The sequence below is a fragment of the Anguilla rostrata genome, chromosome 9, assembly GCF_018555375.3.
Source record: "Anguilla rostrata isolate EN2019 chromosome 9, ASM1855537v3, whole genome shotgun sequence".
In the NCBI taxonomy this organism is placed as follows: Eukaryota; Metazoa; Chordata; class Actinopteri; order Anguilliformes; family Anguillidae; genus Anguilla; species Anguilla rostrata.
The window spans coordinates 48217844-48231979 of record NC_057941.1 but is presented as its reverse complement, the minus strand read 5'-3'; the positions used below and the strand labels follow the sequence as shown (position 1 = coordinate 48231979).

The 14136-nt window shown below is 45.6% G+C and overlaps 1 protein-coding gene across 1 annotated transcript in view; it reads right to left on the bottom strand.

Moving 5' to 3' along the window:
• Nucleotides 1–1973: 1973 nt before the first annotated feature.
• LOC135264002 (G protein-activated inward rectifier potassium channel 4-like) overlaps nt 1974–14136 on the bottom strand; it is a 28635-nt gene continuing 16472 nt past the window's right edge. The window contains exons 2-4 of the mRNA XM_064352556.1: nt 9135–9217; nt 7460–8333; nt 1974–2456 (exon numbers count right to left, since the gene is read on the bottom strand). Of these exons, the coding sequence (XP_064208626.1) occupies nt 2098–2456; nt 7460–8333; nt 9135–9197 (1296 nt within the window). The 5' untranslated portion in view covers nt 9198–9217 and the 3' untranslated portion in view covers nt 1974–2097. The remainder of the gene's footprint in view (nt 2457–7459; nt 8334–9134; nt 9218–14136) is intronic.

Genomic DNA, 14136 nt, shown 5'->3' with positions numbered 1-14136 from the left:
TGGTAAACGTCGTGATAATTTCGGAATAATTACAGCAGTATCCACTTAGCGCTTTCTCTGAGCTGCAAGCACAGTTGGAGAAGATACATTGCAAATCGAACCGCGGGTGTGGAAACTTCGTCAATCAGCTAGCTGCTTCTGGAAAACATCCCCTGCTCCGGGTACTTGCCTTCCTCATTATCACCCTCCAGATTGCGTATAGATTTGAAAGCCAGCATTTACGGCCGCCTTGCGAACGGTGCCAGGAATTCCCTTGCCATCGTTCACTGCCAAGCCCGCTCACGGCTTTCTGGTTATGCGGTCTACATCCAAAGCACCACCACTTTACGGCTACTTTGGTATTCATATAGAACACAGGGTCATTTTTTGGCACAAGGACAAAAACTATTTTAATGCCCGATGGAAACTGTACATTTTAGAAACATCTAAGTCATCTGCAAATTTGGGTCTTGCAATTAAGTCCCATTTACTTGTCTTTAATTGTTTGCCTGCATGCTTCTTCTTGAAAATTGTGGTTGTTCGGTCTTTAATACATTTATATTGGCGGCAGTGCGTGGCTGTTGTACATGAACTGAGGACATCAACAGTTTCCACTGAAATTCCGCATTAGCATTTCGATGGGGAAAAAAAGTCATATTGTTACACAGTGTTAGACGTTGACGCGTGTGAATCGATCATCTTTAATGAGCCAGCTAATTGGACTTTTTGACAACAGAAGACAGAGGAGAACTTAACCCTACAGTTTTAGGCAACATGTTTACTTATTGAGTGAAAGCTTATTTCTTTTTTTTTTGGCAGCCTGCATTTTTATGCGATACGGCATTTTAAAAAGGCATAAAATAATCTCTATACGTTTTTATTACCCTTTCTTTAAAACATATGTACATATAGTAGGGTCTTAGTCAACATCTTCTTGAACATTATTTGTAAAAAGCTTTCACTGGATATTTGAAAGCTATGAAAATACCCTGTTCTTTAAAATGGTATGCCAAACTTACCTGGACAGTGAAAACCGTTAGGAAAGAAAAGTCAAACATATGTTCCACAATATATAGATTAACAAAAAAGCATTGTGCATGACAGTAAACCAAAACTGGCAATGTCACAAACGACACGGATATGGATGTATAATCCCTAAATCGGAATTTCATCTCAGAGACTCACGCGGGGAAACTCAATTGTAATGCCAGGAAGCCGCCCGGGAGTGAAACTGCACAATAGCTGAAGCCATACGGACACATACATAAATTACATAATGTGATGACGAAAGGAACCTTATGAAATGTGACAACGAATCTACAAGCATATTTTATCCCCGCCTCCATCTACGCTACTTCCTGAAAGATAGACCAGCCGCAAGTGGTTGACAGGAGGCACTGAATTTCCAGGCCATTTTCTGCTGCGCGCGGATTTGCGGACAGCTGCGGCTGTGCCAATAATTTCACAATAAAATACCTAGTGACCGTTAAATGTCCGTCAGCACCATGTAGTCTGAGTCGTGTCACCGGCAGTAACCCGTGCAGGAACATCGCCAGTCGGTTCGATTCACAGTGGAAGTTTCCAGGCCTCTCCAGGAAGTTCGCCCACCAGTTACGGTCAAGCTGGACGTTTCCATAGTGATCCCACCGAGCACTATAGCTGGAGACCATCGCTTTGGAGTAGGAGTCCCTCGCTCGTGGTAATCCAGTGTGTGTGCGGCGTGGGCAAAATCCCACGTGTGGTCAACGGATACTCCGCTGAACGTTTCGGAGACGATTTTGTGCGTCTTTATTGGGAATCGGTTGCGTCACGTGATGGATCCTCATTCAGAAAGATAACTGCTCCAACTCACCAGCAGAGGTGCGCCCTTCTTGTCCTCCTCACAACCCTTCCAGTCCGTACAATTTGAATGGTCAAAAGTTGGCCAAGACCACTCGAACAGTTCAAAGGCCCTCCTCCCGCCCGTATATCCCATCCTCCAATCAGAGGCTCTGTAACAACCCGGGATCTCAAAACAACCAATCGCCGCCAAGTTAAGAATGAAGCTGCCTGAGGCTTTTCCCCCCTCTGTGATGGAGCCCGCCATACGCCCAGCGGTGCGTTGCCGCGGCGTCACGCCTAAAGCCCCAGCGTAGCGGCCGAACCGTTGGTCCCCTCCCTCAGGCCTCCTCCCCCCTCCCCGTCCTCCTCCCGCAGGGGGTCGGGGGTGCACAGCAGGTCCTGGTGGTGGCTTTTGGTGGTATGGGAGTGGGTGTGGGTGGGGAGGGAGAGGTGGGGGAGGAGCAGTCGGTCTCGCATCCCGCCCCCGGCCGCCAGCTCCCTGGCGCTGCAGGAGGGGGTGCTGGTCTCGTAGATCTCGTGGAAGTTGTTGTAGTCCACTTCGTAGAAGCCGTTCTCCAGGGAGAGGACCGGGGTGAAGCGGTAACCCCAAAGCACCTCGGTGTCCAGGTAGGAGCTCCGGGCCTGACAGGTCATACCTGCACAGAGATTGGGGGACAGGGAGGGATGAACCCCAAAAAAGAAAAATGAACAATTCTGTCATAGCTGAGGAATGAAAAAATGTTCATTCAAGACGTTAGGGAGTACTGCATTAAAAATGACCCATCAGCAAAAAACTTTAATCTAAATAGTTATTTTCATCACAATAGAAAAAAAAACTGTCTACACATCAAGGCAGCCATTCAAAGTCAGATCCATTGATTAGCCTTTAGATGTAAGTTTTATTTTCTTGCAGTTTCGCATTAATTCAACTCCCAAAAGAGTGCTTTAATTAGTTTCTAACCCACACAACCTTGAGAAGCTGTTTGCGTCAATGCAGTCTTACACTGTAAGTGTGGTGTGGGGGGGGGCGGGGTTGGATTGTGTTTTCACTCGATGCTTGCCAACAGTTCAAGGATACTGCGTAATCCTTTGTCTGCTTATGGGCAAGTGTTGGGTCAGGAAGTAAATAAAGCTGACACTGCGGAATCACAAAAAAAAGTTCCTTTTAAAGAAGGACGAGGCGACGAGGAACGGAAAAAGGAAAACTTGGAAAATATTGGAATTTTATTCCTGACTTTGGAAAATTGGAAAATATTCCCGATTTACACAAAGTGCACGGAGCACTTTTTCAACAATACAGTATTTAACGATGGATAATTAAAATGGGTTTAGCCGTGCCCAAGTGCACCGTCTAATTTGAAGGCAAACAATGACATAAACACTGAAAGGGTCATTCTCCCTCTATCGCCGCTAACAGAATCGCCCGCTTTTAAAAAAGCTCTCTTTGATGAGAAGTGGCAGTAAATGCGTTTTTGAAGAACACCTGGACGGTAAAGGTCAAGCTGAAGGACGTGTGAATACAGAGTTATTAACGAGAGACATTTTCAACCATTCATGTCCTTATGAAATAGGAAAAGAGAAAGCGTTCTTCCCCAGAAATACGCTTGTGAAATATATCTCTTTTTCAACCCGATTCAATCCGATTCAACCGCTCAATGATTCAAGGAAATGCCAGTGGATGGCCGTGTAATGCTAAGGGAACTGTAATTAAGTGTAAGGCTGTAGGTTTGATTCACAGGTTGGGTGCTGTCATTGTGCCATTTAAACAAGGTATTTTACCTCAATCGTTTCAGTAAAATATGCAGCTGTATAAATGAATTGTAATGTATGCGAAAGGATATGTCACTCTGGATAAGAGCGTGTGCTCAGTGTAACTAAGAAAAGTTGCACATGCTTTCCGCGCTACAGATGTAATGTACAGACAGGCATGTTTCAAACCCTATTGGTTTTGCGTCAGGAGTGTGCATGCCTTGTTATTTTTAAACTAATCTCGCACTTTACTAATTGGGTGTTTGCGTAGCACCTTGACCATACCATTCAGGGATTCAGTGTGTTCTTTTCTATTAAAAAGAAGCCACCTTTAGCCACCAAATCCAATTTAGTTTTGATCGGAATATGTAGTAGTAGCTAGGGGATTTTCCAGTTTCTAGGATATCTTTACTCAGATGTCTGAAAATACGGTATTTAGAAGCTGTCTGTGGATTTGACAGTTGCAGGCCTCCTCTCTGACAGGAATTTGATTGCCTTGTTTAACGAAAACATTTCAAAGTGTCAAAAGGAATGACGGAGCCTTACGAAACATTGGAAGCGGGAGCTGAAGAGCTGAAAGCTGTTGAAAAGTGCTGTCGTATGACGATCGTATTCCGTGCTGATCAAAACACGTTTTGTTTCTACTCATTTAGTATCCATTGCAGCATTTGTCACAGAAGCTTACTGAAGTAAATAATTTTACTGTGTGTTTGTGTGCGTGCGCGCGTGCGTGTGCGTGCATTCACGCATGCATTTGTGTGTGTCTGTGTGATGTGTGTGTGTGCATTTTTGTGTGATGTGTGTGCATGCATTTTTGTGTGTGCGTGTGCATGCATGTGTGTGTGTGTGCGTGCGCGCACGCGTGTGCGTTTTCTGGTTAAGCTAAAGCTAATCTCTTGATGAATTTTAAGAGGGTTGAAAACACATGCCATGTGTTCTTCCATATACTTTCCCCCTTGTACATATTTGAACGCAGCGCAGGTCTGGCTCACTGTCATATGCTTCTTCTTTTGGTCTATATTGAATGAGCAGGCATCCATTCTCCGGAATTTTGGAACAACAGTGATTTCACTTGTCAGTCTACAGGTTCCCCACATTAAAAAAAGTAAAAGACTTTCTCCGTGAATCATTTAGCGTTTGCAATTAATCTGAAAACGAAAAGCATTAGGCTATTTGAAAACTGATCAGGCTGATTAAAAGTCAAAGAATCTGAATATTGCTCGTTCATTCTCCATGGCAAGTGCAGCTATTTCTGACATAATGTGCCTCTAAAATGGTAAGTCCTCCCTCTAATTAGGAATAATTAACAGCTTGTTACAATTCAGGAATTTTAATTATGGTAGGGAAAGAAAACAGTGTGCCCAGGGGAGGGGGATACTGACCAAATCGGGAAAACCTTGATGTAGAGTCAATGTTCAGCTCAGGGAAATGATAAGCCAAGCCAGGTTTTTGTTAATGAACTTCTGTTGTTTACGCTAAGCAATGGACGCTGAGGGACTATTTGTGCTTTTTTGCAATAATATCCCCGCAGTAATGAATTCCCTGGGAAGGAGAAACAACGCATGGAAAAGAATATCGGGGAGTAATTTCATAGTCCTTTAGGGATTTGCACGCGGCAGAAGCCAACTCAATTACAGGCAAATAAACAAACATCACATAAAATGCAAATACATTGAATATTTAATTCTGATTACATGCCACGCAAACGTGATTAGCATTTTGTTGTAAGAACCAATGCGTTCATAGGCCATTCCAATTTCTTTGATGCAGAACTTGACACGCGAACGTGGCGACAAGTAGGACGTGATCTTATAGCATAGCCCGCAGGAAACTGACTCACAAAATAAGAAATAAATGAACTGTGGCATCATTATGCAGAGTCCAAGGCCTGTATTTATAAAGCACCTCAAACACTGTTCTATAATCAGTTTAGTCCATATTCTCATAATGGATAAGGTTAGGAAGTGCATTTGAATAACCTGATCCTAGGTCTGTACTCGTCCTCTTAGACGCTTTGTTAATAGGGGGATACCTTCTCTTCCTTAGTCTATTCGTGTAATATGCTAACCAGTCTCCATGTATCAAACACACGGCTTGTTCATAAATGCACAAAAAAGGTCACAGAATAAAAGTCATCGGCGAGAGCCTGTCACATATTTCTCTTTGAGGCCGAGGCTCCTCCTTTTTAATCTGTAGACATTTTAAGAGCCGGACGGAATGATTCCCAGCTTGCAAAGGCATCTGGGAAGGAAGCACTAATTGTGTTCCCAAAATTCCCAGCTGGAGTCCCCCCATTTATAAGGCATGAAGAGAGACCCCCCAGTGATTCAATCACAGGCAATCGCCAAGGTTACACAAGCCAAGCATGATGAGCTCGCGCTAATCAAGCGGAAGTTTCACGTCTATCTCAACCTCCAACGTCAATGGTTAGGGGAGTTAGGGGATTCCATTAAAATAAAATAAAAAATAAATAACGTTTCGGGCTGTAGCGTCAGAAACATTCGGAAGCATAAACAGTTCTCTCAATCCAAATTAAAGTTCTTGTAGACCTACTTGTTCCTGACAAATGTAACCAATATCGCACGGAATATTGAAGAGATGCATCATGCATCGTATTCAAATGAGAACAAACGCTGGCAGCTGGCTTCGAACAAAGACTAATAAATTGCTTAAACGGCATCTTTTGGCTGATTATTCTAATGAGTCCCTGACCGTGTATCAGAAACGCGGAATTAAAAAAGCAATTAGCGCACAGGGTTAAATCAGAATAGATTATCCTCTTCCTTTTATGCTCCTTGCTATAAATAAACAGATTCTCAGATCAATATTTCATGCACGCCAGCTCTCCAAGAACCTTGGGATCTCATGCAAGTAATCAATCTGTGTATTGGGCAGACGTCCCGACGCAAGGTGTTTCCTCCGCTTTAGTAACATCATGTTCTCGCGTGGTAACAGAACGTCAGTGGCAACACGCCCCTCATGCGTTTTGTTCTCTCAGAAATGATTTCAGGTTTGACGCGTGAATGAATTAAATAAAACCCAAAGCGCGTCTCATTAAACGTCTTCAAGTTTATACATTATGCACAATGACACACGAGTCTGTCTGTCAGGGATTTGCTATTAGCATTAACCCTTCGCAAATTTGCCAGCCTCAATCTATCCCACGCTAACGATGTAAGAACAAATAACTGGCTTCTGTAACGGCTTTGTCATTTGCGCGAAATAAAGCTGAGCTCTGGGTAGGCAACTGCTTTTCAGGAGGATTCAAATGACGAAAATACATTCTAAATTTAATAGCGCTTAAAAATGATTTGATCCAAAGTGAAATCGAGGCCCGAAGGACTCTTTACTGTACTTCACTGCACCTTTTGCCGCAAGGACTATTCATTCAATTTCACTGCAACTGGCAGATCAATACAGGTTTTACATAAATGGCCGTACTAATGTGACATCTCGATAGGAGCGCAGTTTAGGAAATAGGAATTGAGAAACAGTAAACGTATTTATCCAGGACAGAGGGGAGCGTCCATGCGTAGACCTCCCGTTGATTACATCTATACAGGCGCGATCAATCAATCTTTGGGCTGCGGTTGCGTCCGTGAAAACACACCAACGCTCCGCGAGTAACAGGAGCGAACTCAGATATGAGTCCCAAATCTTAGAGCAGGCTCCGTGTCCGTAAACCCTTAGAGAGCTGACAGGAGAGCCGGTTCAAGGATCAGCCTTTTAGCTCATAAAGGAGAGGTTATAACAAGGCTCACCAACCCTGGACCTGGAGAACAACAGGGTCTGCCAGAAACGTGATCCTAGATCACCACCTTCGTTCTGAGGTGTTTTCCTAATATAGACCCTGATCTACAGCCAAACAAATCAGCTGGTACTGTTATAAATAAGCAAAGGCCTAGCTTACCTGTGGCTTCAACCATGCCCTCCAGAATGACCACGATCTCAAACTCCTCCTTCTCCAACTGGGCCTGGGTCCACTCCCAGAAGGGGCTGTTCTCGTTGATCTCGTGCGAGATGATGAGGGGCGAGACCAGGAAGAGGCGGTCGTCGCCCGTGTCGAAGCCGATGTTGATGTCGGTCTGGTTGAGCGGGATGAACTCGCCCTCCTTGGTCTGCTGGGAGCGGATGAGCTTGGCCCGGATGGACGCCTCCACGATGTGCGAGTTGCGCAGGTCGCCCACCCGGAACATCAGGCACAGCTTGTCGTCCCGCAGCGACACCACGGCCTTGTGGGAGAACATCAGCGTCTCCGCCCGCTTCTTGGGCTGCGAGATCTTGACGAACATGCAGCCCACCATGATGGCGTTGACGATGGAGCCCAGGATGGCCTGCACCAGCAGCAGGATGATGCCCTCGGGGCACTCGTTGGTGATGACGCGGTAGCCGTAGCCGATGGTCGTCTCCGTCTCGATGGAGAAGAGGAAGGCCGAGACGAAGCTGTTGAGGTTCTCCACGCAGGGGGTCCAGTCCTCCTCGTCGCCGTGGATCAGGTCGCCGCGGAGATAGGCGATGATCCACCAGAGGAAGCCGAAGAAGAGCCAGGTGACGACGTAGACCAGCGTGAAGATCAGGAGGCTCAGGCGCCACTGGAGGTCCACCAGGGTGGTGAAGAGGTCGCTGAAGTAGCGGTAGGTCTCCTGGACGTTGCCGTGGTGAACGTTGCACTTGCCGTCCTTCTGGACGTACCGTTGCCGGGGTTTCTTCACCGGCTCGGTTATCAGGCGGGTGCGGTCGGTGGCGATCTTCCCCTCCCGGATGTGCCTTGGGAGTTTCTTCATCTAAAAAGAACGTAAATACAGCGGTTAGGGAACTGGGTACAGTGACAGCACGGTGGTTGCAGGTTTGATTCCCAGGTGGGTGCACTGCCCTTGGACCCTTGAGCAAAGTGTTTTGACTGAATTGCTTCAGTGAGTATTCTAAAATACTCACAGAAACTAGAATCTAGTTGAAATAACGCCAAAGAGAGGTTGTATTTGCTAAGGAGTACGGCACTGTCAGCACAAAAGCACAGAATGCAGCAAAAAAAAAAAAAAAAAAAGCTTGGAAAACAAAAATCAAACAAAAAACACCCAAACCTCACATTTCAGTAAATGTTTGTTGGGTATTCAAGGCTGTTCTCCCCTTTCCGCATGGCTTTTCTGTTTGAATGTTTGATAACCTGGTTTTTAATATAAATTGCTTCTATCCTATTTCCCTCTTTGATACTATCATGGTAATGGCTTTCAAGGCTAGAGAATATCTCTACTCTATTCAGGACTAAACTGCTTGTATAAAACACTGCAGGAGTTTCAAAGGATGCAAGGTATTCACACTTCTGATGATTTCCCCAAGTTATTTCTTTAAGCTGCTCAATTTTCTGTACAAATGGGACTCTGGATAGACACAATATACATGTCACACTTACTCACACAGTATCTCTCTCTCTCTCTCTCTCTCTCACACACACACACACATGCACACACACACACACTTACACACATACACACGCATACACACACGCACAGACACGCACGGACACACACACACACACAGGTTTTATAACCTATGTGTGGGAGACCTAGCAGAAGTTTGAGCCTGACCTCTCTCGGGAGCACTCCTATCTCCATACTGTGGTCCATGTGAGCTCGGGAGTCCCCAGCCATTCTCAGCTGCAGCTACAGACCTGGGGGGGGGGGCAGCGAGAGAGGCAGTAAGAGAGAGAAAGCATAGAGGGAGAGAGAGAAGGGGGGAGAGAGGGAGAGAGAGGGGAACGAGAGAGAGAGAGAGTGGGAGAGAGAGGAGGGAGAGGGGGAGAGAGAGAGAGAGAGGGGGGCGAGAGAGAGGCAAAGAGAGAGAGCAAGATATGAGAGACAGAGAGAGGAGGAGAGCGATATATGAGAGAGAGAGGGAGAGAGAGAGAAAGAGAAGAAAAAAGAAAGCAGAGAGAGAGAGAGGCAGAGAGCAAGATAAGAGGGACACAGAGAGCGAGATAAGAGAGACAGAGAGAGAGAGAGGAGAGACAGGGAGAGAGAGCAACAGAGAGTGTGCGCAAGCACAAATAAGAGGGGGAGGGAGATAAGATATTCTCATGCTCTATAAAATATGCTTCATTTACTTACAAGTTAAGCTATACAAAATGCATGGTATGCTCACATGCAATCTAAAATCAATGAGATCCACATTAGATATCCACAGTAACCCAAAGTGGTTACTGATTATGAAATTGTCAATAATTGTATGCTTTTATTAGAGAGAAATGCATTCCTTAAAAGGACATGTTCAGTTTAGCTAATTTCTGCATTAACATGTTTCAGCAAACCAGTGCTGATTCACAGCCTCTCTCTAACAGGATGCTTTCTGTGAGCTCTCAGCCGTGGAGGTGCTAATCTATGGGACAGAATTCAAGTTTGGGCTGCGAGCCTGGAGATGTGGGATTCTGTGTAGCTAGGCCAACACTGCAGGTTTAACCAGTTTTACAAAGTGCTACCCTCAGCGCCCCTCCACTTCCGTCTTCACCTTTTACAGAGTTAAGCACCGGAGTCGGTTACAACCCCAAACTGCTTACCAAAACAATTTCCCTTTCAAACGGAATCTTATTCCGCGTAACTCATGACTGGAGATCATTCCGCAGTTGAGTCACATCGACAGCTACCTCAGCAAACTGACAGCAATCTACAAGTCTAATAAAGCTTTGAGCGTAGCCTCCCAGTGGACAAGGCATTTGTTAATAAGCAATGGGATGCTAATGTGTACCCTCTAGCCGTGAACCATTCAGTCTTCACACTGCTGCTATCATTCAGATGTCTTTATGTTGTACAGTATAATGTCAAATAATAAGAGCATTAAAGCCATTATTATTATTATTAGTAGTAGTAGAAGTAGTAGTAGTGGTTGTTGTTGTAGTACTAGTGGTATTAGTAGGAGTAGTTATAGTAGTAGTAGTAATAGTAGTAATGTACATTAAGGCTTCACAAAACACCAGGGCTTTTGTAAATGTATGCAGCTAATTGATTCTAGTTTAAATATAGTTTTGTCTGATTATGAAACCGTTTTTAAAACTAATTTAGACAACAGCCTTGTGCACAAAAAGCATCCCATCCAACTTATCACAAATGTTATTGACTCTCATAAATGCCTAGAACTGGAGTTAGACTCATAGTCGCTTCTGCGGATAGCGTTGGTAAAAACGACATATTTGTTGCGTAAATCTCAAACGAATGATTCGATGATACAAAACTAATTTCGTTATGGAGACCTTTGTAATTTAAGTTGTACACATAAATCTCTAAAATGTAGAGAAAAAGGAGAAAGGTAAAAGGCTGCGGTGACATGGGGGAACTGTTTACGCACACAGATGCGCATGCAGGCCTGCCTCTGAAAACCGCAGCGCGCATATATCTCCGGTGCTCCGAACCAGCACAAGATGTTTGTGCTGGTTTCGCGGCGGTGACAGCGCCACCAATTTGCTAAGCACTCGGCTGTCACTCGTAAAAGACGGCGGACAAATAGCTCACAACAAACGCGATCCCCTACTCGAGCGATTAACGGCGGCTTTGCGGCGTGGCTGATACCCTAACCACTTTAAACGGAAACGGCGTGCTTCGCGTGCAGCACACGCTGGAAGCATTCTCTCTACATAACAATCCGGTGAGCCCTTCTACACTACCCTGCAGTTACGGAGGGGCGAAATATTTTGCTGCCACAATGGCTAAATGCCGTATCTTTCTTCATGCTACAACCTATTTCTCCTCATCCCAGGGAGGAAGTTTGAGTCTCCAGAAGCCTACGTGAGGCTGTCGTTGCTCTAGGAGTGATGCTAGCCCGCCCGGTCTCTATCGCTGTTGCTCACATAACTGATTAGGATGCAGTTATGTTCTCTCATATATTGGACTACATAACAGCATCTGCTGAACGATTTTCGTGCAGAAGTGCAAGGAACTAAATGAGCGCGCAGTTAAGTGTTCATGTTAAATGAATCCCGACAGAATATATTTTACTCTTATAGAGTGCAATTCCTCTTGGACTCATAGAAACTCCTATAAAACACTGAGCATTTTACTGTGTTCAAGAGGGATGCTGCCTATACTGAATACCCCTGACAATAGTCAGTATTTACACTCTGGATTACCTTTCAAATCTGTAAAATCATGAAATACTGATCTAGTTGAACACTGCAGTGCCATAATAGTTCAGGTGTAGGATGTTTAATACTCATAATTGGTGTACTTAATTTGAATTTTTTATACAGCAGTAACACCATATGAACATTATAGCGCTGTATGATTAACAGAATGAGATGATGAAGCATATTTTAATATGTATGAGTCTATTGATCCTGATGTCTGAGCTTTGGTTTTTTTTTTCTGGTTTTATAACGCAAGACAGGAGAGTCATCAAAACAAACTGCGAAAGCATGAAGCAAAGTGAACTCGCTGCGTATCGCGGCTCTGTATTTCCCACAATGCACCAGCCCACTGGTGAGTTTGCCCTCTCTGCAGTCAGACTCTGGGACACCGCTGTCACTGTACCGCCCCTCCCCCGGACACTACCTCCCTGCCGCTCCCCCCCCCCCCCCATCAACCCCCCCCCCGGCCATATATAACAACCATGCACCCTTAGCCACTGATCAAGCACAAACTGCACAACAGTGCTTGCTGCCCCCCCCCCCTTCCCCCTTCCCGATTATCGTGTTGCTGGGGGTTGCGTGGCGGCGCGGATGACCTCACCGTTTCCCAAAGTGCCCGTGGAGGCTCCCCCTCCCCCCCTCCCCCCCGCGTCTCTCAGAGATCACCTTCCCTGCCCCCGCCGGTCGTGTCCCGTCGACGCTGGAGCCAATCAGGCTAATGAAACGACAGGAGCCACATGGCTGACGGCACAGAAGCGCTGGCTAGCCGCCGTTACTCAGATCCGCTCTGTGGGGCTTCCCTGTCTCCGTCGTGCTCTCGTGTGTGGCTATGGCAGTGTGTGTGTGGGATGTCGTGTGTGTGTGTTTGTGTATGAGTGTGTTTGTGTGTGTTGTTTTGGTGTGTTGTGTGTTTGTGTGTGTGTTTGTGTTGTGTGTTTGTGTGTGTTGTGTGTTTGTGTGTGTATGTATGTGTGTGTTTGTGTGTGTGTGTGTGTGTTTGCGGGCGAGGTTAGGCTCGGGCCTTTTAAAGCGGCACTCACAGATTGTTCAGAGCCAGTGATGGAGGGACCAAGGGCCAGAGGAACCAGAAACATCCATATAATTCTGCTCACTACTCCTACCCCTGCGCTCTAGGTACAAGCGCACACGCGCTTTCTAAAAGGTCTCCTCGTCAGATCGTAATTGTGATTTATCTTTGGAGGGTGGGTGGAGGGGGGGTAGCGGTGAATGTCACATGACCTGATTTAGACCTCATATTCCCTGGCTCCATATTTATCAGTGAAGGTGGGCCAGGAGGGGGAGGGGCCCACACACAGGCCCTGCCGTCCAGTAAGGCACCCTAATTGAGTGCCGACTGTGACGCACGTGAACTTTTACAGGCAGCAGGGCTCCCGTTTTGGCTCCTTAGCAAGGAAACCACTGACGTGGATTCCCAAACCGAGCAAACAAGATTACAGTGGGAGACCGTCAACGTCAGAGTGTTTCCCCTCTTAAAAGGGCCGCCATTGGTGGAGCTGGTTCCTACGGTTACGGAGGGCTGGGATCAAACCGCTCACCGCGTGTGTCCTCGCACTCCCTCGAACCACGGACGGTCAGCCGTGATGGTCAGCAAACGGCAGCATTCGCCTGCTTATGATGTCACAATAGCTTATTGTCCTCATCACTTAAACAGGCAAGCCCAGAGAACGATAGCTGTAATAATCCAGGCACTCTGAGTTCCAAATGACCATAACACACGTGAAACTTGTTTCAGTGTGGTTTGAACAGCATGTACTCTGTATCGGCTGTGCAGTATAGTTACACATCAGCAGTGACACATTCATGGTTAAATAAAAGGTAGGAGAAGGGTAGTGGCAGTATCTTTGCTTTTTCATCCTCAATGTAAGCCTTTTTATAAGCCTCCTAATTTTTATTTTGTTTCCTGTTAACAAGTGCACCTAATCTGATGTGGCAGGTTATTTACTATTTGATAAGATCAGCTGCCATTGGTTTGCTGCTGTACCAATAGGAGTACAAGCTTTTATGAATGTTTTTACAGCTTTGTGCCTCATTTGACGCAATGTGTAATTAAGTGCTGCGAAACTGCAGTATGATGATCATTTAAGAAATTAATTGTGCATTGGTGTAAAAGAAGATAAATCCAACAAGAAATTACCAGAAATGAGTGGAAAAAAATGCTGTGGCAATGTTTGTTCTAAACGCTCGACTAGTTCCCTGACAACACTGCCGCACAATCGAGGCTACTTTTAAACACACTGTCCCCAGAGGATGAGCCATCCCTAAATAAATATCTGCGTTTACAGTGCCGAATGCTCTGATCACTTTGCTTCTGACGTTCAGCCACCGCTTCTCTTCTGTTCGTACGGGGAAAAACAAGCGCTCTGCGCCGATTTTGAAACGTCTGACATTGGACTCGAGCAAGTGTGACACGGAGAGAGAGAAAAAAGATCACAGTTTCAGTCGTTTCCACTACAGTA